The sequence below is a fragment of the Staurois parvus genome, unplaced genomic scaffold, assembly GCF_062004578.1.
Source record: "Staurois parvus isolate SC_StPar_1 unplaced genomic scaffold, SC_StPar_1.0 ptg001224l, whole genome shotgun sequence".
NCBI lineage: Eukaryota > Metazoa > Chordata > Amphibia > Anura > Ranidae > Staurois > Staurois parvus.
Window position 1 is genome coordinate 984,677 of NW_028319020.1, and position 26,607 is coordinate 1,011,283.

At 45.5% G+C, this 26,607-nt stretch overlaps 1 protein-coding gene across 1 annotated transcript; it reads right to left on the minus strand.

Moving 5' to 3' along the window:
* Positions 1-592: 592 nt before the first annotated feature.
* Positions 593-2,997, minus strand: LOC149438039 (uncharacterized). Its single transcript, XM_089660312.1, has one exon. It carries the CDS (start codon positions 2,985-2,987, stop codon positions 1,923-1,925), a length of 1,065 nt encoding a protein of 354 aa, XP_089516438.1. The 5' UTR covers positions 2,988-2,997; the 3' UTR covers positions 593-1,922.
* Positions 2,998-26,607: the final 23,610 nt, after the last annotated feature.

A 26,607-nucleotide genomic window follows, 5' to 3' on the forward strand; every position in this document is an offset into this window, starting at 1 on the left:
CTAATGAGTGCTTGGAACATTTGTCCACAAAGTATCAATAATAGACCTCCAGTGTTTGTGAAATCTCCCACCACAAAATGTACTCAGCCAATCACAGGTCAGGACTCCATTTTTATTCTTCTCCTGCCATCAATGGCCAACCCGGTCCCAGTCTCAGTTATATCTGAAGAATTGTAATACTATTGGCTTAAGGCGTCCATTCAAACATATTAATATTAATTATGATTAATGATAAAAAAACAAATATTTTGCAAGCTTGCCATCAGTATAAGTGCCGAATCATAAATTTTGATTTCTAACAATAATAATAATCCTAACAGGAGTTCTGTCATTTTTCAGGATGTCAGTAAAATCATGTCCTCCGTCAGTAAATGTTCATGTTGTGTCAGTAATAAAAGTCACGGAGGGTTGGGAACCCTGCAAGGGGGGCAGAGATATGTGACTGCCTAGTCCAGCCTTTCTCAGCCAGGGGTCCTCCAAAGGGTTCTAGGGCTTCCTTGTCACTTCATTGGGCTGTATATGGAAGTGTCACCGGACAGCCGTTTCTGGATACACAGCTTTGTCATCATTGCACACACACACAGGATTTTGTTTTTCATTCAATACATTTTTTATTATAATTTCACTTTTAACAAGATTGGAAACAAAAATTCAGGAAATAGTAAAGGAAGGAATCCGATTGGTCAGGAAGATCCCTTGTCTGGAATGTGGGGGCGGAGTCATTATTATTGGTGTACAATACAATACACAACGTGTTCCATTATTATAACAAAGTATTGTAGAAAAGATCCCAACATAGAAAATGGGGGAAAGGAGGAAATAAAGGCGGATATGAAGGGGAATCTGTGTACGGGGAACACCTTAACAATCACCACCATTTTATTCTCCAGGGCCTCTGATGTCACAGAATAGATGTTTGGGGGTTTATCTCATCTTCAGCACCAAAATCTGCATTTTCCCATGTGTGCAAAATCATGCAGAAACAGCTCTGGCAGTGAGAGGGTTAATGTGGGCTAGATGGGATCACTCTGCTGGGGTGACATTAGAGCTCCCCCTAGCTGCAGCCTGGTAATAACATTGCCCTCCATCCATTAGACATAATGGGGGATTTTTCCTGAAATACGGCAATCAATAACAGCAGCACAATATCACATTATGGCCACTAGATGGAGCCAAAGGAATCAGAGTATGAAATAAAGTATGCCCAATATTCGTCATGGCCGGGCGAATGTCACTCACATTCCTTCTAACTTTTTTTGTTTGTTTTTTTACTAAACCTCTAAATGTTTGTGAAAGCTTCCATCATAAATATACTCAGCCAATGAGAGGTGATGACTCCATATTTATTACAGGTACTTCTATAGCACTGTCCATTTACACATAAATTGTTCATTCCCATCAGTCCCCGCCCCCGAGGAGCATACAATCTAAGGTCCCTAACTCACATTCATACATACACATACTAGGGGACAATATAGACAGGAGCCAATAAACCTATCAGCATGTCTTTGGCATGTGGGAAGAAACCGGAGTACCTGGAGGAGACCCACACAGGCACAGGGAGAACATGCAAACTCCAGGCAGGTGGTGCCATGGTTGGGATTCAAACTAATGACCCAAGTACTGCCAGGCAGAAGGGCTAACCACTGAGCTGCTATCAATAGCCAACCCCGTCCCACACTTCATCCGTGTCTTTGGTGGCCTCTGATCTCCTTATGAACTGTTTCTTCCATGATGAAGATCAGCCATGGAGTATATCTGAGGTGTATATCAGGGTGTGCTTCTTCCCCACATGAGAGCTGGGATGTCCAGCAACATTCATCTAGAAGACATTTCCCGCACTCAAGGCACTAATACACCTCCAGGGTTGTGTGGGACCCCTGATGTACAGGAAGACAGGACTTCAGTGAGGAACATTTCCCTCACTCAGGACAGGAATATGGCTTCTCTCCCATGTGAGAGCTTTGATGTTTATTAAGACTGGACTTGTCTGAAAAACATTTCCCGCACTCAGGACAATAATACGGCATCTTTCCCGTGTGAGATCTCTGATGTCTGTAAACACTGGACTTATCTGAAAAACATTTTCCACACTCAGGACAGGAATATGGCTTCTCCCCAGTGTGAGATCTCTGATGTCTGTAAAGACTGCGCTTCTCTAAAAAACATTTCCCACACTCAGGACAGGAATATGGCTTCTCACCTGTATGAGATCTCTGATGTGTGTAAAGACGGGACTTCTGTGAAAAACATTTCCCACACTCAGGACAGGAATACGGCTTCTCTCCCGTGTGAGATCTCTTATGTGTGTAAAGATTTGCCTTCTGTGAAAAACTTTTCCCGCACTCAGGACAGGAATACAGCTTCTCTCCCGTGTGAGATCTCTGATGTATGTAAAGATAGGACTTCCTTGAAAAACATTTCCCGCACTTAGGACAGGAATACGGCTTCTCCCCTGTGTGAGATCTCTGATGTATGTAAAGACTGGTCTTCTGTAAAAAACATTTCCCACACTCAGGACAGGAATAAGGCTTCTCTCCCGTGTGAGATCTCTGATGTAAGTAAAGAAGATACTTCCGTGAAAAACATTTCCCGCACTCAGGACAGGAATACGGCTTCTCCCCCATGTGAGATTTCTGATGTAAGTAAAGAATTGAATTCCGTGAAAAACATTTCCCGCACTCAGGACAGGAATACGGCTTCTCTCCCGTGTGAGATCTTATATGCTCATTAAGATTGGATTTATATCGGAAACCCTTCCCACACTCAGTACAGGAGAACCTCTTCCCTGTTGGAAGGCCGGCCGGGTCCCGCACAGTCTGAGGTTCCTCCGGATACGACGAATCCGATGGTCCATCTACACTGGGTGGTGCCGGATGGACATTGGAGGGAGCCGGGTTTTCTCCTGGACTATACTGTGTGATGTCCTCATCTTCTACTTTCCAGTCTGGAGACAAAGTGAGACAATCCTCGGAGGTTTTCCTCATCTCCCGACCATGGACTAAAATACAAAGACAAAGAGGATTACTAGACAGGAGCTGATTGGTTCCCCCAAACCAGGACTCCGCCCACATCAGGCAGCTTGGACTCTGAGGAGCTTACAATTCCACCCTCAAGGGAACTAGGAAATGGCTCCTCTGATCTCCTACCAGGTCATTTCTTTATTCATGGACCTTAGTCAGAGAGTGAGGAAACAACCAGAACTGTCTTTTATAGGAGGGACAGTGATGAGGGGATTATAGGACGAGGGTCCCCACCCCCTCTATCACTCATCACCATCTTCCCAACACAAGAAGTACTGCATTTCCTTATTTAGTCCATGATTTAGTCATGAAGAACAGCGGGGCTGAGCCCCACCAGAGGTCAGAGAGTGAGGATGGGGGGGAGAACAACCAAGATGAAGACTGGACTGATCCTGAAGACCACCATCATTGGGGTATTGACTCCTCCCTCATTATCACTTTCTGTTTAAGGGTCCAAAGTTGGAGGATGTTATCACGTTATTATCACCATGTAAAAGTCTGTGCTCCAATCACATCATCCGATATAAAATGTCCAGCTGGGAGGAAATGGGGGGAACAAAAGTGTCAGGGATCTCCTCGATCCCCGCCGCGATGGTCCCGGCGCAGGCACAGTGTGCCGCCCTGTGCAGGGACTCGGGCACTAGGTCTGGGCCGGCCGCGGCGTTCGAGTTTGCGCATGCGCAGTAGAAGCCGCGGCCGCCCGCTGGGCACCAATGGCAGCGCAGGGTGGGATATTTAAATGGCCCTGAGCTGTCATTCAGTGCCTTCTGGTCTTCCCTGTATCCTGTATCTGCGAACCTGTGAATTGTAAGTTGCTGACCCGGATTGTATTCTCCTGCCCAGACCCTTGCTTTGCCTGACCTCTCTCTTGAATTCCCCCTATTGGATCTGACCTGCTGTTACTGACATGGCGTGTGACCCGACTATTCTCTGCCTGCTGCCTTGTACCGTACCGTCCTCCCTGTTACCGACCCGGCTTGTCTGACTTCGCACCTGCTCAGCCATCCATCCCTTCCAGTGGGGTCTTCTGACCTCCTCATATCAGGCTCTTCCCCGTGGGAGCCCTCGGCGTATACCACTACCACTGATGGGTTTACCCAGTAGCCACGACCTTTTCTCGGGGAGCTCCAAGTCCATCCCCACCATCAGGGGCCCTGGTGAACAACCACCCTGGGACTTAGACTCCGTGCTCTGGGAACGCCTATTTAGTGGAGTGCTAGTGGTACCTCCGGGTGGTCCCTTACAGTACCAGAAGGTCATGACGGAGCCTCGAGGAGGACCCTCCCCGCTGGAGGAAGTTTGTAGGCACCTGGCTACCCTGACACAAGCTGTAAACGTATTACAGGACAGGTGTTTACAGATTGAAAATCGGTTCCAGGCCTGCACTATATCTGTCCCTGCACCACAGGCCCCGGTCCCTGCACCTCCGCCCGTAGCGGCCCCTGAGCCCGCTTCAGGGGCCCCCGCACCACTTCCTATGGCCGAACCCCGAGTACCTCTACAGGAGCGTTTTCACGGGGACCGCACATGCTTCAGGTCGTTCCGTGAGTCCTGCCTTCTCTATTTCGAGTTACAACCTCGTACCTTTTTGACGGAATCAGTAAAGGTGGGGTTTGTCATCTCCCTCCTGCAGGGTGAACCCCAAGACTGGGCCCACCGACTGAGAGGGAACAATGACCCCCACCTAGGCTCAGTTAACGTTTTTTTTGACGCAATGGCCATCTTATACGATGACCCACAGCGGGCAGCTTCGGCCGAAGCAACCTTGTACGCGCTCCGGCAGGGCCGACGGGCGGCGGAGGAGTACGCCTCTGATTTTAGGAGTTGGATGGGGGACACACGCTGGAACGAGTTTGCCCTTGTGCACCAGTTCCGTATGGGCCTGTCAGAGGCCCTGAAAGACGAGCTCGCCCGGGTAGAAATGCCTGAGGCGCTAGAAGACTTAATTGCACTAACCATCAAGATTGACCGTAGACTGCGGGAACGCAGGTTTGAGAGGTCCGGTCAAGGTCGTGGAAGTACCTGGGGGTCTTTCCAGGGTCCCAGCCAATCCACTAGGCCACATTTCCAGAACCCACCGCCGGAGGATACTCCTGAACCCATGCAGCTAGGCCTGGCGCGACCTAAGCTATCTCCAGAGGAACGCCAGCGCAGACGCTCCCAGAACCTATGCCTCTACTGTGGTGAAGCTGGTCACATAGTACGATCCTGTCCGCAGAAACTGAGTAAGTGCACCTCTTCTTCCTTATCTGTTGGCGATGTTCATTCTTCCCAATACTTAGTTGTTCCCCTCTCCTTTCAGCTTCCAGAGAGGACCGTGGAAGTGACGGCCATAATTGACTCGGGGGCATGCAGCTGTTTTGTAGATATTAATTTTGCTCACCAGCAGGGTATTCCCCTCCAACCAAAAGAAAAGGGGTTCAACATATTTCTGGCCGATGGATCCCGGATAAGATCAGGGGTGGTTAACCAGGAGACCCCTTCCATTGCCACCACCATTGCCAGCCAACACCAGGAACTCCTCCACCTGGATGCTATCGCATCACCCCTTTTCCCAGTCATTTTGGGGCTCCCGTGGTTACGGGCTCATAACCCCCAGATTGACTGGGAGACCAGGGTAGTCTCGTTCCCTTCCCCATACTGTCGGGAACACTGCCGCACTTCGGGCCCGGGGGTCCCCCAGGTCCTCGTGTGCTCGGAAGGGGATGCCGACTTAAGGCAGGTCATTCCTGCAGCCTATCATGAATTCCTTGATGTATTCAGTAAACGGGGAGCAGATACTCTACCCCCCCACCGCCCGTATGACTGTCCCGTTGACCTGTTACCTGGCTCAGAGATCCCTTTTGGGCGGATCTTCCCCCTTTCGGAGCTCGAATTGGGGGCCCTGAGGGAATACATTGAGGACAGCCTCCAGAAGGGATTCATCCGCCCCTCTACCTCTCTGGCAGGGGCAGGGATTTTCTTTGTAGAAAAAAAAGGACAAGACCTTGAGACCGTGTATTGATTACCGGGAGTTGAATAGAGTCACAATCAAAAATCGTTACCCCCTGCCATTGGTACCAGAGTTATTTCAGAGTTTAAAGGCTGCAGTGGTGTTCACAAAACTGGATTTAAGGGGAGCATACAACTTGGTTCGCATAAGGGAGGGGGATGAGTGGAAAATGGCATTCCGCACCCGCTTTGGCCACTTCGAATATCTGGTCATGCCGTTCGGTCTGCGCAATGCACCGGCCACTTTCCAACACTTTGTGAATTACATTTTTAGGGACTTCCTGGATGTCTTTGTTATCATCTACTTAGACGATATTTAGATTTTTTCACCTTCTCTGGGGGGAGCACAGAGTTCATGTAGCAAGGGTATTGGGGCGGTTGCGGCAGCACGGCTTGTACGCCAAGGCTGACAAATGTTGCTTTGAACAATCCAGCATTATTTTTCTGGGTCTGATTATCTCCACTGCGGGGGTCGCGATGGACCCTCAGAAAGTCTCTGCAATACTGGATTGGCCTGAACCCACAGACAGGAAAGGCGTCCAACGGTTTGTTGGGTTCGCAAACTTTTACCGCAAGTTCATCAAGAACTTCTCGGGTCTGGTCTCCCCCATTACTCAGCTAACCAAGCTTGGAACTCGGTTCAGGTGGATGCCAGAGGCGCAGGAAGCTTTTGAAGCTTTGAAGAAGCTATTCACCTCGGCACCCATCCTGGGTCACCCAGATGCCGCCTTACCCTACATCTTGGAGGTAGATGCATTGGAGAATGCAGTAGGTTCCATCCTATCCCAGCGAAAGGGCACCAGGGAATTGCTCCATCCTGTGGCATTCTTCTCACGGAAACTCACCCCGGTGGAAAGGAACTACGATATCGGCGATCGTGAACTTCTGGCTATTAAGACAGCGTTAGAGGAATGGAGGTACCTGCTGGAAGGTGCCTCACACCCCATCTTGATATTTACAGATCACAAGAATCTGGAGTACCTGAGGACCGCCAAACGCTTACGCCCACGACAGGCGAGATGGGCATTGTTCTTCTCAAGATTTAATTACCACATTATGTACAGGCCTGGATCAAAGAATACGAAGCCAGATGCGTTGTCACGCATGTACGAGGACGCCAAGGAGATCCCAGTGCCCGACACTATCCTGTCCTCGGGAAACTTCTTGGCGCTCCAGACGGACCTTCGGTCCAAGATAATGGAGGCATCCACGGCCATACCCATCCCAGCCGGGGTGCCCCTCCAGAACAAGGGGGGACTCCTATGGAAGGGGGATCGGATTATGGTGCCAGAGGAAACCCGAACCCTGGTCTTGGGACATTGCCATGACCACCCGATGGCAGGGCACTTTGGCTAGGCCAAGACCCTAGAGCTCCTCCGACGCTCCTTCTGGTGGCCTGATATGGCTAAAGATTGCAAACACTATGTAAAATCCTGCATCACCTGCCAGAGGAACAAACCTTCAAGGAACAAGGCTTGGGGTCTTCTGCGGCCTTTACCGATTCCTGAACGGCCTTGGCAGAAGATTTCGATGGATTTTATAGTTGAGCTCCCACCATCACTAGACCACACAGCAATCCTTGTGGTCGTGGACCGTTTATCTAAGATGGCCCACTTCATACCATTAAGGAAGACTCCATCGGCAGCCGAAACTGCGCGAGTATTCATTCAAGAAATTGTAAGACTGCACGGGGTCCCTAAATACATTGTCTCAGACCGAGGGGTTCAGTTTACCTCAAGATTTTGGAGGGCTCTGTGTAAAGCCCTGGACATCCAACTGTCCCTCTCTTCTGCATTCCACCTTCAGTCCAACGGACAGACCGAAAGAACCAACCAGACTGGAGCAATACCTGCGCTGCTATACATCTTTCGCTCAGGATGACTGGATACCACTTCTACCCTTGGCGGAATTCGCGTACAACAACGCGTGCCATTCGGCAACAGGGCAGTCCCCGTTCTTTTCCAATTATGGGTTTCACCCTATCTTCCTCCCGGACGTGGTCCCTGAATGCCCAGTTCCAGCAACGCAGGATACATTGACATTCTTCTCCTCGAACAACAAGAAGCTACAGGAAGCCATCATTCGGGCCCAAGAAGACTACAAGAAGGCATTTAACAAGAAACGAAGGGGAGATCTGGTATTGCGGCCCGGAGAGAAGGTTTGGTTGTCTACATCCAACTTAAAGATGCTTTGCCCCTCAAAGAAATTGGGACCTAAATTTATAGGACCCTTTTGCGTTAAGCCGATGGTCAACGAGGTGGCTTACGAACTTGTTCTCCCTGACACACTCAAGATCCACCCAGTCTTCCATGTGTCCCTGCTGAAGCCAGTGATCCCAGATGACTTCCCTGACCGAGAATCTAGACCTCCGGAGGCCATAACGGTCGAAGGAGAAGAAGAATTTGAGGTAGAAACAATCCTGAAGTGCCGAAGGAGGGGGGGCCAGACCCAATTCCTAATCAAATGGAAGGGCTACGGCCCTGAGGACAATTCTTGGGAACCAGCCCATAATGTCCATGCACCCAGACTTGTCCAGAGGTTTTTTCGCGATCACCCGTGGTGGAGAGATCGGGGGGGCATCCGGAGGTTGCCCGTAGGGGAGGGCAATGTCAGGGATCTCCTCGATCCCTGCCGCGATGGTCCCGGCGCAGGCGCAGTGCGCCGCCCTGTTCAGGGACTCGGGCACTAGGTCCGGGCCGGCCGCGGCGTTCGAGTTTGCGCATGCGCAGTAGAAGCCGCGGCCACCCGCTGGGCACCAATGGCAGCGCAGGGCGGGATATTTAAATGGCCCTGAGCTGTCATTCAGTGCCTTCTGGTCGTCCCTGTATCCTGTATCTGTGAACCTGTGAATTGTAAGTTGCTGACCCGGATTGTGCTCTGACCCGGATTGTATTCTCCTGCCCTGACCCTTGCTTTGCCTGACCTCTCTCTTGAATGCCCCCTATTGGATCTGACCTGCTGTTACTGACCTGGCGTGTGACCCGACTATTCTCTGCCCGCTGCCTTGTACCATACCGTCCTCCCTGTTACCGACCCCGCTTGTCTGACTTTGCACCTGCTCAGCCATCCATCCATCCCTCCCAGTGGGGTCTTCTGACCTCCTCATATCAGGATCTTCCCCGTGGGAGCCCTCGGTGTATAACACTACCACTGATGGGTTTACCCAGTAGCCACGACCTGGTCTCGGGGAGCTCCAAGTCCATCCCCACCATCAGGGGCCCTGGTGAACAAGCACCCTGGGACTTAGACTCCGTGCTCTGGGAACACCTATTTAGTGGAGTGCTAGTGGTACCGCCGGGTGGTCCCTTACAAAAAGAGAATCAATATTATGTGTATATATAGCAGTGGGGGAGGGGGGAGAGCAGAAGTCAGGAGTATGTAATGTACAACATAGAGTATATAGTGCAGGGGTCAGGAGTATGTAATGTACAACATAGAGTATATAATGCAGGGGTCAGGGATTTGTAATTTACAACAAAGTATATAGTGCAGGGGTCAGGAGTATGTAATGTACAATATAGAGTATATAGTGCAGGGGTCAGGAGTATGGAATGTACAACATTGAGTATATAGTGCAGGGGTCAGTGGTATGTAATGTACAACATAGAGCATATAGTGCAGGGGTCAGGAGTATGTAATGTACAACATAGAGTATATAGTGCAGGGGTCAGGAGTATGTAATGTACAACACAGAGTATATAGTGCAGGGGTCAGGAGTATGTAATGTACAACACACAGTATATAGTGCAGGGGTCAGGCGTATGTAATGTACAACATAGCGTATATAGTGCAGGGGTCAGGAGTATGTAATGTACAACATAGAGTATATAGTGCAGGGGTCAGGAATATGTAATGTACAACATAGAGAATATAGCGCAGGGGTCAGGAGTATGTAATGAACAACAGAATATAATGTGCAGGAGGTCAGGAGTATGTAATGTACAACAGAAAAAAAGTGCAAAGGGTCAGGAGTATGTAATGTACAACAGAGTATATAGTGCAGGGGTCAGGAGTATGTAATGTACAACATAGAGTATATAGTGCAGGAGTCAGGAGTATGTAATGTACAACAGAGTATATAGTGCAGGGGTCAGGAGTATGTAATGTACAACATAGAGTATATAGTGCAGGGGTCAGGAGTATGTAATGAACAACAGAATATAATGTGCAGGAGGTCAGGAGTATGTAATGTACAACAGAGTATATAGTGCAGGGTTCAGGAGTATGTAATGAACAACATAGAGTATATAGTGCAGGGGTCAGTGGTATGTAATGTACAACATAGAGTATATAGCGCAGGGGTCAGGAGTATGTAATGTACAACAGAGTATATAGTGCAGGGGTCAGGAGTATGTAATGTACAACATAGAGTATATAGTGCAGGGGTCAGGAGTATGTAATGAACAACAGAATATAAAGTGCAGGGGTCAGGAGTATGTAATGTACAATATACAGTATATAGTGCAAAGGTTAGGAGTATGTAATGTACAACAGAGAGTACATAGTGCAGGGGTCAGGAGTATGTAATGTACAACCCAGAGTATATAGTGCAGGGGTCAGGAATATGTATTGCACAACAGAGTATATAGTTCAAGGGTCAGGAGTATGTAATGTACAACATAGAGTATATAGTGCGGGGGTCAGGAGTATGTAATGTACAACATAGAGTATATAGTGCAGGGGAAAGGAGTATGTAATGTACAACAGAGTATATAGTGCAGGGGTCAGGAGTATGTAATGTACAACAGAGTATATAGTGCAGGGGTCAGGAGTATGTATTGTACAACATAGAGTATATAGTGCAGGGGTCAAGAGTATGTAATGAACAAGAGAATATAATGTGCAAGAGGTCAGGAGTATGTAATGTACAACATAGAGTATATAGTGCAGGGGTCAGGGGGATGTAATGTACAACAAAGTATATAGTGCAGGGGTCAGGAGTATGTAATGAACAACAGAATATAAAGTGCAGGAGGTCAGGAGTATGTAATGTACAACAGAGTATATAGTGCAGGGGTAAGGAGTATGTAATGTACAACATAGAATATATAGTGCAGGGGTCCAGAGTATAGAATGTACAACATAGAGTATATAGTGCAGTGGTCAGGAGTATGTAATGTACAACAGAGTATAAAGTGCAGGGATCAGGAATACGTAATGTTCAACAGAGTATATAGTGCAGGAGTATGTAATGTACAAAATAGAGTATATAGTGCAGGGGTCAGAAGGATATAATGTACAACAGAGTATAAAGTGCAGGGATCAGGAGTATGTAATGAACAACAGAATATATAGTGCAGGATGTCAAGAGTATGTAATGTACAACATAGATTATATAGTGCAGAGGGCAGGAGTATGTAATGTACAACATAGACTATATAGTGCAGGGGTCAGGAGTATGTAATGTACAACATAAAGTATAAAGTGCAGGGGTCAGGAGTATGTAATGCACACCAAAGTATATAGTGCAGGGTAAGGAGTATGTCATATACAACAAAGATTATATAGTGCAGGGGTCAATAGTATGTCATGTACAACAGAGTATATAGTGCAGGGGTCAGGAGGATGTAATGTACAACATAGAGTATATAGTGCAGGGCTCAGGAGTATGTAATGTACAACATAGAGTATATAGTGCAGGGGTCAGGAGTATGTAATGTACAACATAGAGTATATAGTGCAGGGGTCAGGAGTATATAATGTACAACATAGAGTATATAGTGCCGGGGTCAGGAGTATGGAATGTACAACATAGAGTATATAGTGCAGGGGTCAGGAGTATGTAATGTACAACATAGAATATATAGTGCAGGGGTCAGGAGTATGTAATGTACAACATAGAGTATATAGTGTGGGGGTCAGGAGTATGTAATGTACAAGTTATATAGTATAAGGGTCAGGACTCACAGTATTAGTATTCTGTAATCAGTGGAAGCTTAAATGTTTATTGAAGACAACATGTAGAGGTGAGTTGGGATTAAACCATCATGAAACAGGTTAGATAGGAAGTGAGCAAATCCTTGGACAGAGGGGTGGCGGTGGACGTGGTATACTTGGACAAAGGGGTGGCGGTGGATGTGGTATACTTGGACAGAGGGGTGGCGGTGGACGCGGTATACTTGGACAGAGGGGTGGCGGTGGACGTGGTATACTTGGCCAGAGGGTGGCGGTGGACGTGGTATACTTGGACAGAGGGGTGGCGGTGGACGTGGTATATTTGGACAGAGGGGTGGCGGTGGACGTGGAATACTTGGACAGAGGGGTGGCGGTGGACGTGGTATACTTGGACAGAGGGGTGGCGGTGGACGTGGTATACTTGGACAGAGGGGTGGGGGTGGACGTGGTATATTTGGACAGAGGGGTGGCGGTGGACGTGGTATACTTGGACAGAGGGGTGGCGGTGGACATGGTATCCTTGGACACAGTTCCCCACACATGGCTAATGTGTAAGGTAAAGTCTATGGGCTGGAAAAATCTGAATGTAAATGGATAGAAAACTGGCTAAAAGATCGTATTCAGAGAGTAGTGGTTAATTTTTCATACTCTGAATGGTCTGGGGGTGTCAGTGGGGTACCCCAAGGGTCAGTATTATTAGTGGGGTACCCCAAGGGTCAGTGTTAGTGGGGTACCCCAAGGTTCAGTGTTATTAGTGGGATATCCCAGGGTTCAGTGTTATTAGTGGGGTACCCCAGGGATCAGAGTAATTAGTGGGGTACCCCAGGGTTCAGTGTTATTAGTGGGGTACCCCAAGGTTCAGTGTTATTAGTGGAATATTCCAGGGTTCAGTGTTATTAGTGGGGTACCCCAGGGATGAGTGTTATTAGTGGGGTACCCCAGGGTTCAGTGTTATTAGTGGGGTACCCCAAGGTTCAGTGTTATTAGTGGAATATTCCAGGGTTCAGTGTTATTAGTGGGGTACCCCAGGGATGAGTGTTATTAGTGGGGTACCCCAGGGTTCAGTGTTATTAGTGGGGTACCCCAAGGTTCAGTGTTATTAGTGGGGTATCCCAGGGATTAGTGTTATTAGTGGGGTACCCCAAAGTTCAGTGTTATTGGTGGGGTACCCCAAGGGTCAGTGTGATTAGTGGGGTACCCCAAGGCTCAGTGTTATTAGTGGGGTACCCCAAGGTTCAGTGTTAGTGGTGTACCCCAAGGTTCAGTGTTATTAGTGGTGTACCCCAAGGTTCAGTGTTATTAGTGGGGTACCCCAGGGTTCAGTGTTATTAGTGGGGTACCCCAAGGTTCAGTGTTATTAGTGGGGTACCCCAAGGCTCAGTGTTATTAGTGGGGTACCCCAAGGTTGTCTTATTAGTGGGGTACCCCAGGGTTCAGTGTTATTAGTGGGGTACCCCAAGGTTCAGTGTTATTAGTGGGGTACCCCAAGGGTCAGTGTTATTAGTGGGGTACCCCAAGGTTCAGTGTTATTAGTGGGGTACCCCAAGGTTCAGTCTTATTGGGGTACCCCAGGGTTCAGTGTTATTAGTGGGGTACCCCAAGGTTCAGTGTTATTAGTGGGGTACCCCAAGGTTCAGTGTTATTAGTGGGGTACCCCAGGGATCAGTGTTATTAGTGGGGTACCCCAAGGTTCAGTGTTATTAGTGGGGTACCCCAGGGATCAGTGTTGGGACCCTTACTTATTAATATATATATAAACAATATGGGGTGTGAGATTATAAACCCCATTCCAGTCTTTGCAGATGACACCAAGCTGTGCCGGGGAATAACGTCCTTACAGGATGTCTCCAACTTACAAGCCGACCTCAATGCTCTGTGTAATTGGGGGACTATGGGGCCAATGAGGGCTAATGGTGATAAATGAAAGGTTCTGCACTTGGGGGCTAAGAATATGCCTCATACATACTAGGGGGGTACAACTGGGGGGGTCAATGGTGGAGAAGGATCTGGGGGGGAAAATGGTGGAGAAGAAACTGGGGGAGTCAATGGTGGAGAAGGATCTGGAGGGGTAGGGGTCAGTGGTGAAGGATGTGGGGGGGTCACTGGTGGAGAAGGATCTGGGGGGGTCAAAGGTGGAGAAGGATCTGGGGGTTCTAGTAGATCACAAGCTTAATAATGGCAGCTGCGGGTTCTAAAGCGAGCAAAAATCTCTCTTGTATTAGGAGAGGTATAGACTCCAGAGAGATATCCCCCCCCTCCCCCCCGGTACAAATCATTAGTAATACCTCATCTGGAATATGCAGTTCAGTTTTGGGCTCCAATTCATAAAAAGAACATTGGGGAACTGGAGGAAGTACAGAGAAGGGGAACCAAACTGATAGGAGGCATGGAGGAGATCAGCTATGAGGAAAGATTAGAGGAACTGAATGTATTCTCTACTGAGAAGAGGAGATTAAGGGGGGATATGATCACCATGTATAATACATAAGGGGGGATATGATCTCCATGTATAATACATAAGGGGGGATATGATCTCCATGTATAATACATAAGGGGGGATATGATCTCCATGTATAATACATAAGGGGGGATATGATCTCCATGTATAATACATAAGGGGGGGGGGATATGATCTCAATGTATAATACATAAGGGGGGATATGATCTCAATGTATAATACATAAGGGGGGATATGATCTCCATGTATAATACATAAGGGGGGATATGATCTCAATGTATAATACATAAGGGGGGATATGATCTCCATGTATAATACATAAGGGGGGATATGATCACCATGTATAATACATAAGGGGGGATATGATCTCAATGTATAATACATAAGGGGGGATATGATCTCCATGTATAATACATAAGGGGGGATATGATCTCCATGTATAATACATAAGGGGGGATATGATCTCCATGTATAATACATAAGGGGGGATATGATCTCCATATAAAATACATAAGGGGGGATATGATCTCCATGTAAAATACATAAGGGGGATATGATCTCCATGTATAATACATAAGAGGGGATATGATCTCCATGTATAACACATAAGGGGGGATATGATCTCCATGTATAATACATAAGGGGGATATGATCACCATGTATAATACATAAGGGGGGGATATGATCACCATGTATAATACATAAGGGGGGATATGATCACCATGTATAATGCATAAGGGGGATATGATCACCATGTATAATACATAAGGGGGGATATGATCACCATTTATAATACATAAGGGGGGGATATGATCTCCATGTATGATACATAAGGGGGATATGATCTCCATGTATAATACATAAGGGGGGATATGATCTCCATGTATGATACATAAGGGGGATATGATCTCCATGTATAATACATAAGGGGGATATGATCTCCATGTATAATACATAAGGGGGGATATGATCTCCATGTATAATACATAAGGGGGGATATGATCTCCATGTATAATACATAAGGGAGACATGATCTCCATGTATAATACATAAGGGGGGATATGATCTCCATGTATAATACATAAGGGGGGATATGATCTCCATGTATAATACATAAGGGGGGGATATGATCTCCATGTATAATACATAAGGGGGGATATGATCTCCATGTATAATACATAAGGGGGGATATGATATCCATGTATAATACATAAGGGGGGATATGATCACCATGTATAATACATAAGGGGGATATGATCTCCATGTATAATACATAAGGGGGGATATGATCTCCATGTATAATACATGAGGGGGGATATGATCTCCATGTACAATACATAAGGGGGATATGATCTCCATGTATAATACATAAGGGGGGATATGATATCCATGTATAATACATAAGGGGGGATATGATCACCATGTATAATACATAAGGGGGATATGATCTCCATGTATAATACATAAGGGGGGATATGATCTCCATGTATAATACATAAGGGGGGATATGATCTCCATGTATAATACATAAGGGGGGTAGGATCTCCATGTATAATACATAAGGGGGGGGGATATGATCTCCATGTATAATACATAAGGGGGGGATATGATCTCCATGTATAATACATAAGGGGGGGGATATGATCTCCATGTATAATACATAAAGGGGGATATGATCTCCATGTATGATACATAAGGGGGGATATGATCTCCATGTATAATACATAAGGGGGATATGATCTCCATGTATAATACATAAGGGGGGATATGATCTCCATGTATAATACACAAGGGGGGAATATGATCTCCATGTATAATACATAAGGGGGGATATGATCTCCATGTATAATACATAAGGGGGATATGATCTCCATGTATAATACATAAGGGGGGGATATGATCTCCATGTATAATACATAAGGGGGATATGATCTCCATGTATAATACATAAGGGGGATATGATCTCCATGTATAATACATAAGGGGGATATGATCACCATGTATAATACATAAGGGGGGATATGATCTCCATGTATAATACATAAGGGGGATATGATCTCCATGTATAATACATAAGGGGGATATGATCTCCATGTATAATACATAAGGGGGGGATATGATCTCCATGTATAATACATAAGGGGGGGATATGATCACCATGTATAATACATAAGGGGGGATATGATCTCCGTGTATAATACATAAGGGGGGGGGGGATATGATCACCGTGTAAAATACATAAGGGGGATATGATCACCATGTATAATACATAAGGGGGGATATGATATCCATGTATAATACATAAGGGGGGATATGATCACTGTGTAAAATACATAAGAGGGGATATGATCTCCATGTATAATACATAAGGGGGGATATGATCTCCATGTATAATACATAAGGGGGATATGATCTCCATGTATAATACATAAGGGGGGATATGATCTCCATGTATAATACATAAGGGGGGATATGATCTCCATGTATAATACATAAGGGGGATATGATCTCCATGTATAATACATAAGGGGGGATATGATCTCCATGTATAATACATAAGGGGAGATATGATCTCCATGTATAATACATAAGGGGGGATATGATCTCCATGTATAATACATAAGGGGAGATATGATCTCCATGTATAATACATAAGGGGGGATATGATCTCCATGTATAATACATAAGGGGGATATGATCTCCATGTATAATACATAAGGGGGGATATGATCTCCATGTATAATACATAAGGGGAGATATGATCTCCATGTATAATACATAAGGGGGGATATGATCTCCATGTATAATGCATAAGGGGGGGATATGATCACCGTGTAAAATACATAAGGGGGATAGGATCTCCATGTATAATACATAAAGGGGGATATGATCTCCATGTATAATACATAAGGGGGGGGATATGATCTCCATGTATAATACATAAGGGGGGATATGATCTCCATGTATAATACATAAGGGGGGATATGATCTCCATGTATAATACATAAGGGGGATATGATCTCCATGTATAATACATAAGGGGGGGATATGATCACCATGTATAATACATAAGGGGGATATGATCTCCATGTATAATACATAAGGGGGATATGATCTCCATGTATGATACATAAGGGGGGATATGATCTCCATGTGTAATACATAAGGGGGGATATGATCCCCATGTGTAATACATAAGGGGGGATATGATCTCCATGTATAATACATAAGGGGGATATGATCTCCATGTATAATACATAAGGGGGGATATGATCTCCATGTATGATACATAAGGGGGGATAGGATCTCCATGTATAATATAAAAGGGGGGGGGGGATATGATCTCCATGTATAATACATAAGGGGGGATATGATCTCCATGTATGATACATAAGGGGGGATAAGATCTCCATGTATAATACATAAGGGGGGATATGATCCCCATGTGTAATACATAAGGGGGGATATGATCTCCATGTATAATACATAAGGGGGATATGATCTCCATGTATAATACATAAGGGGGGATATGATCTCCATGTATGATACATAAGGGGGGATAGGATCTCCATGTATAATATAAAAGGGGGGGGATATGATCTCCATGTATAATACATAAGGGGGGATATGATCTCCATGTATGATACATAAGGGGGGATAAGATCTCCATGTATAATATAAAAGGGGGGGGGATATGATCTCCATGTATAATACATAAGGGGGATATTATCTCCATGTATAATACATAAGGGGGGATATGATCACCATGTATAATACATAAGGGGGGGATATGATCTCCATGTATGATACATAAGGGGGATATGATCTCCATGTATAATACATAAGGGGGGATATGATCACCATGTATAATACATAAGGGGGGATATGATCTCCATGTATGATACATAAGGGGGGATATGATCTCCATGTATGATACATAAGGGGGATATGATCTCCATGTATAATACATAAGGGGGGATATGATCACCATGTATAATACATAAGGGGGGGATATGATCTCCATGTATGATACATAAGGGGGATATGATCTCCATGTATAATATATAAGGGGGGATATGATCACCATGTATGATACATAAGGGGGGATATGATCTCCATGTATGATACATAAGGGGGATATGATCTCCATGTATAATACATAAGGAGGGTATGATCTCCATGTATAATACATAAGGGGGGATATGATCTCCATGTATAATACATAAGGGGGGTATGATCTCCATGTATAATACATAAGGGGGGATATGATCTCCATGTATAATACATAAGGGGGGATATGATCTCCATGTATAATACATAAGGGGGATATGATCTCCATGTATAATACATAAGGGGGATATGATCTCCATGTATAATACAGAAGGGGGGATATGATCTCCATGTATAATACATAAGGGGGGGGATATGATCTCCATGTATAATACATAAGGGGGGATATGATCTCCATGTATGATACATAAGGGGGGATATGATCTCCATGTATAATACATAAGGGGTGATATGATCACCATGTATGATACATAAGGGGGGATATGATCTCCATGTATAATACATAAGGGGGGATATGATCTCCATGTATAATACATAAGGGGGATATGATCTCCATGTATAATACATAAGGGGGATATGATCTCCATGTATAATACATAAGGGGGGATATGATCTCCATGTATAATACATAAGGGGGGGATATGATCTCCATGTATGATACATAAGGGGGGATATGATATCCATGTATGATACATAAGGGGGGATATGATCTCCATGTATAATACATAAGGGGGGATATGATCACCATGTATGATACATAAGGGGGGATATGATTTCCATGTATAATACATAAGGGGGGATATGATCTCCATGTATAATACATAAGGGGGGATATGATCACCATGTATGATACATAAGGGGGGATATGATATCCATGTATAATACATAAGGGGGGATATGATCTCCATGTATAATACATAAGGGGGATATGATCTCCATGTATAATACATAAGGGGGGATATGATCTCCATGTATAATACATAAGGGGGATATGATCTCCATGTATGATACATAAGGGGGGATATGATCTCCATGTGTAATACATAAGGGGGGATATGATCCCCATGTGTAATACATAAGGGGGGATATGATCTCCATGTATAATACATAAGGGGGATATGATCTCCATGTATAATACATAAGGGGGGATATGATCTCCATGTATGATACATAAGGGGGGATAGGATCTCCATGTATAATATAAAAGGGGGGGGGGGATATGATCTCCATGTATAATACATAAGGGGGGATATGATCTCCATGTATGATACATAAGGGGGGATAAGATCTCCATGTATAATATAAAAGGGGGGGGGGGATATGATCTCCATGTATAATACATAAGGGGGATATTATCTCCATGTATAATACATAAGGGGGGATATGATCACCATGTATAATACATAAGGGGGGGATATGATCTCCATGTATGATACATAAGGGGGATATGATCTCCATGTATAATACATAAGGGGGGATATGATCACCATGTATAATACATAAGGGGGGATATGATCTCCATGTGTGATACATAAGGAGGGATATGATCTCCATGTATAATACATAAGGGGGATATGATCTCCATGTATAATACATAAGGGGGATATGATCTCCATGTATGATACATAAGGGGGGATATGATCTCCATGTGTAATACATAAGGGGGGATATGATCCCCATGTGTAATACATAAGGGGGGATATGATCTCCATGTATAATACATAAGGGGGATATGATCTCCATGTATAATACATAAGGGGGGATATGATCTCCATGTATGATACATAAGGGGGGATAGGATCTCCATGTATAATATAAAAGGGGGGGGATATGATCTCCATGTATAATACATAAGGGGGGATATGATCTCCATGTATGATACATAAGGGGGGATAAGATCTCCATGTATAATATAAAAGGGGGGGGGGGATATGATCTCCATGTATAATACATAAGGGGGATATTATCTCCATGTATAATACATAAGGGGGGATATGATCACCATGTATAATACATAAGGGGGGGATATGATCTCCATGTATGATACATAAGGGGGATATGATCTCCATGTATAATACATAAGGGGGGATATGATCACCATGTATAATACATAAGGGGGGATATGATCTCCATGTGTGATACATAAGGAGGGATATGATCTCCATGTATAATACATAAGGGGGATATGATCTCCATGTATAATACATAAGGGGGGATATGATCACCATGTATAATACATAAGGGGGGGATATGATCTCCATGTATGATACATAAGGGGGATATGATCTCCATGTATAATATATAAGGGGGGATATGATCACCATGTATGATACATAAGGGGGGATATGATCTCCATGTATGATACATAAGGGGGATATGATCTCCATGTATAATACATAAGGAGGGTATGATCTCCATGTATAATACATAAGGGGGGATATGATCTCCATGTATAATACATAAGGGGGATATGATCTCCATGTATAATACAGAAGGGGGGATATGATCTCCATGTATAATACATAAGGGGGGGATATGATCTCCATGTATAATACATAAGGGGGGATATGATCTCCATGTATGATACATAAGGGGGGATATGATCTCCATGTATAATACATAAGGGGTGATATGATCACCATCTATGATACATAAGGGGGGATATGATCTCCATGTATAATACATAAGGGGGGATATGATCTCCATGTATAATACATAAGGGGGATATGATCTCCATGTATAATACATAAGGGGGATATGATCTCCATGTATGATACATAAGGGGGGATATGATCTCCATGTATAATACATAAGGGGGGGATATGATCTCCATGTATGATACATAAGGGGGGATATGATCTCCATGTATGATACATAAGGGGGGATATGATCTCCATGTATAATACATAAGGGGGGATATGATCACCATGTATGATACATAAGGGGGGATATGATATCCATGTATAATACATAAGGGGGGATATGATCTCCATCTATAATACATAAGGGGGATATGATCTCCATGTATAATACATAACGGGGATATGATCTCCATGTATAATACATAAGGGGGATATGATCTCCATGTACAATACATAAGGGGGGATATGATCTTCATGTATAATACATAAGGGGGGGATATGATCTCCATGTATAATACATAAGGGGGGATATGATCTCCATGTATAATACATAAGGGGGGATATGATCTCCATGTATAATACATAAGGGGGATATGATCTCCATGTATAATACATAAGGGGGGATATGAGCTCCATGTATAATACATAAGGAGGGATATGAGCTCCATGTATAATACATAAGGGGGATATGATCTCCATGTATAATACATAAGGGGGGATATGATCTCCATGTATAATACATAAGGGGGGATATGATCTCCATGTATAATACATAAGGGGGGGATATGATCTCCATGTATAATACATAAGGGGGGATATGATCTCCATGTGTAATACATAAGGGGGGGATATGATCTCCATGTATAATACATAAGGGGGGGATATGATCTCCATGTATAATACATAAGGGGGGATATGATCTCCATGTATAATACATAAGGGGGGGATATGATCTCCATGTATAATACATAAGGGGGGATATGATCTCCATGTATAATACATAAGGGGGATATGATCTCCATGTATAATACATAAGGGGGGATATGATCTCCATGTATAATACATAAGGGGGGGTTGCTGTAGGAAAGTCCTGGATTCTTTCTTGGATACACAGAATATAACTGGATATAACATTTATAGGGAACGTTGATCCAGGGAATATCCGATTGCCTCTCGGGGGGTCAGGAAGGATTTTTTTCCCCTGCAGGAGGAGATTGGATCGTGCTTTGCTGGGTTTTTGCCTTCTGGTGGATCAGCTGTGGGTGTCGGATTATAACTTTTATTTTAATGGTACAACTAGATGGAATGTCTTTTTTCAGCCAGACTAACTATGTAACTATGTAGGTCCCACACCGCTGCCTCCCATCTCCTGAGACTGCACTCAGTGACTTGGGTCTGAGACACTACAGACATATCCCTCCACCCGGCACAGCCAGCAGATAACAGAGAAGGTCCCCTGGAGGAGTCAGGCACAAGGCAGGAGACCCCAGTCACATGTCCTGGGTGCCTACATTATGCAATGCTTAGAGTAAAAATCAACATTTTTCTGCCAGCTGAACCCCAGAACCTCCATAAATCCAGTCTAGATACATAAATTGTGTCTGCAGCACAAAGAAGGAAGATTATCCGAGAGAAATCCAGGAATACAGGACGGGGAACACAGCTCAGGAAAGTGACCAGGGGATTACAGGCTGATATCACCCAGTCCCCGCCCTACTCTGGACCAATCAGTGAGCAGTATGGGTGGAGGAATGGATTTAGTGTTCATGACCCACCTGTGCTGATCTCTGTAGGAGTGTCCTCCTCTATAAATGTCCCCGTTATTCCATCCTCCTCCATAGACTGCTGATCATCCCTCACATACGCCTCTTCTTCTTCTGCTTTCACCTCAAATTCTATATCGATTGGATCTCCACTCTAAATCAAGGAAATGAGAGAAAATATCATCTGTAAAATGTAAGATTTATTATTATTATTTATTATTATGACATCACAAAAATTTCACACATTATCTCTACAAGTCCATGTTCTTGATCCTCCATCCCACCAACCTTGTAATAGTGAGGGATGGTGTGACCTTCCTGTGTGGAATCCCGGGAATACAGAGGACGGGGACATCTCTCTGGTGGGTTCCTGGTATTAGGTGGCTCCATCATATCCTTGTGTCCTTCTGAAAACTCCTCCATCACTCCATACTCCTCATCCTCCTCTTTATACTCTTCTTTAACATCAATATTATCATCCCCGAGGATTCCACTCTGAAAGATATAATAAAACATTCATTGTAACAAACATGCTGTGTATAAATCACAACTACCAATAATTGTCATCATCTACCTGATGATGGTGAGGGATGGTGTGACCTTCCTGTGTGGAATCCCGGGAATACAGAGGACGGGGACATCTCTCTGGTGGGTTCCCATGACTGGATCCATCTGTAGGAAACACACACACTGACTGAATCCATTGTTTCTATGTGTTTATCAGATGATGGGGGATCTAGGTGGATCCTCCGTACTGCTCTCTCCTTTACAATAAAGTCTCCTCTTACCCGGTGATGTGAGGGGCGGCTGATTGTCCATCATGACGTCCTTGTAGAGATCCTTGTGTCCTTCTAAATACTCCCACTCCTCCATGGAGAAATAGACAGTGACACCCTGACACCTTATAGGAACCTGACACACACAATGATACAGTCACCATCCAGACACATCCCTTGTCTGTTACTGGAGAATGTCCCAGAATTCCCGGCACCGCTCACCTCTCCTGTCAGCAGCTCAGTGATCTCTCTGGTGACTTCTAGAATCTTCTTCTTCTTTCTCTCTTCTATCAGGGAGGGAGGTGGAGGCAATGTGATGTCATATGATCTCCAGACTTCACAGGAGGAAAACTCTACATCTGAACACAAATAGTCACATCAAATGATATTCCCAGAATCCTCCTCACCTCTCCATTCAGGTCTCCATTTTATTAAAGCCCCACTTCAGGCTGAGGTATAATTCCCCCCCACAGGACCCCCACACTATGCAGGGTATAGGCTTGTTGCAGCATTCTGATGTCATTACATACAACGCAGGACCAACAGTCCCACTTTACATGTGAGGTTACCAAGGGGCCCCACATCCTAAGAGCATCAGAAAAAAGCCAGATGGAGGGACATTGGGAGGAGGAGCTGTGAGGTCAGTGTGATGTCATAGGATCCTCTGACTCTGGATGGAGGGACATTGGGAGGAGGGGCTGTGAGGTCAGTGTGATGTCATAGGATTCTCTGACTCTGGATTGAGGGACATTGGGAGGAGATGCTGTGAGGTCGGTGTGATGTCATAGGATTCTCTGACACCGGATGGAGTGACATTGGGAGGAGATGCTGTGAGGTCGGTGTGATGTCATAGGATTCTCTGATTCTGGATGGTGGAACATTAGGAGGAGGAGTTGTGAGGTCAGTGTTATGTCACAGGACTCTGACTTTGGATGGATGGACATTGGGAGGAGGGAGGAGCTGTGAGGTCAGTGTGATGTCATAGGATTCTCTCACTCTGGATGGAGGGACATTGGGAGGAGGTGCTGTGGGGGGCACTCTGTGAGGTTTCTGAACATTGCTCCCAGGTGCATACCGCCTCTCCAAACATAAAAAAGATGAACTTTGTCTTTGGGCTGTGCCAGGACACATCATATTTCGCAGATCTCCATGTACTCCGGAGACTTTACTGATCACATTTTAGGATGAATATCTGTGTCTGGGATCATTATGGAGAAATATGCTTTCAGGACATTATCATTATACAGGATTTATATAGCACAGTTTGCTTAGCACTTTACAATATAACGGGAGACAATACAGCAACAATACAGTTCAATACAAGAGAGATAGGAGGGCCTGATCTTGGGAGCTTACAATCTAAGAGGGAGGGGCTAGTGGTACAAAAGGTAGTAACTGTGGGGGATGGACTGGTAGGAGGAGTAGAAGATTCCATTATTAGCTGAGTGCAGGATAGGCTTCCCTGAAGAGAGAGATTTTCAGAGATTGACCAAAAGTGAGCAGAGTAGGTGATGGTCTGATAAATTGGGGTAGAGAGTTCCAGAGGACAGGGGAAGCTCTGGAGAAGTCCTGGAGAAGAGCATGGGAGGAGGAGACAAGGGAGCTAGAGAGTAGGAGGTCTTACAAGAAGCGGAGAGTATGGTTTGGGTGATATTTAGAGACAAGATTGGTGATGTAATTTGGGGCAGAGTTATAAATGGCTTCATATGTTATTGTTAGTGTTTTAAATTTTAACCGTTGGGCAATGGGAAGCCAGTGGAGGGATTGGCAGAGAGGGGTGGAGGACACTGAGTGGAGGCAAGTGGAGAGATTGGCAGAGAGGGGTGGAGGACACTGAGTGGAAGCCAGTGGAGGGATTGGCAGAGAGGGGTGGAGGACACTGAGTGGAGGCCAGTGGAGGGATTGGCAGAGAGAGATGGAGGACACTGAGTGGAGGCCAGTGGAAGGATTGGCAGAGAGGGGTGGAGGACACTGAATGGAGGCCAGTGGAAGGATTGGCAGAGAGGGGTGGAGGACACTGAATGGAGGTCAGTGGAGGGATTGGCAGAGAGGGGTGGAGGACACTGAGTGGAGGCCAGTGGAAGGATTGGCAGAGAGGGGTGGAGGACACTGAATGGAGGCCAGTGGAGGGATTGGCAGAGAGGGGTGGAGGCCAGTGGAGGGATTGGCAGTGAGGGGTGGAGGCCAGTGGAGGGATTGGCAGAGAGGGGTGGAGGACACTGAATGGAGGCCAGTGGAGGGATTGGCAGAGAGGGGTGGAGGAGACTGAATGGAGGCAAGTGGAGGGATTGGCAGAGAGGGGTGGAGGACACTGAGTGGAGGCCAGTGGAAGGATTGGCAGAGAGGGGTGGAGGCCAGTGGAGGGATTGGCAGAGAGGGGTGGAGGACACTGAATGGAGGCCAGTGGAGGGATTGGCAGAGAGGGGTGGAGGCCAGTGGAGGGATTGGCAGTGAGGGGTGGAGGCCAGTGGAGGGATTGGCAGAGAGGGGTGGTGGATACTGAATGGAGGCCAGTGGAGAGATTGGCAGAGAGGGGTGGAGGACACTGAATGGAGGCCAGTGGAGGGATTGGCAGAGAGGGGTGGAGGACACTGAATGGAGGCCAGTGGAGGGATTGGCAGAGAGGGGTTGAGGCCAGTGAAGGGATTGGCAGAGAGGGGTGGAGGACACTGAATGGAGGCCAGTGGAGGGATTGGCAGAGAGGGGTGGAGGACACTGAATGGAGCCCAGTGGAGGGATTGGCAGAGAGGGGTGGCAGATACAGAACGGTTAGTAAGGTGGATGAGTCTGGCAGCAGCATTCATGATAGACTGAAGAGGGGATAGCCTGCGATGAGGTCGGCTAATGAGGAGGGAGTTACAATAGTCAAGGTGAGAGATAACCAGGGAGGGAATAAGTTGCTTAGTGGTTTCCGAGGTTAGGAGCGGGCGGAGGGAATACTAAGAGCTCAGTTTTGGAAAGACTGAGTTTGAGGAAGTGGAGGGACAT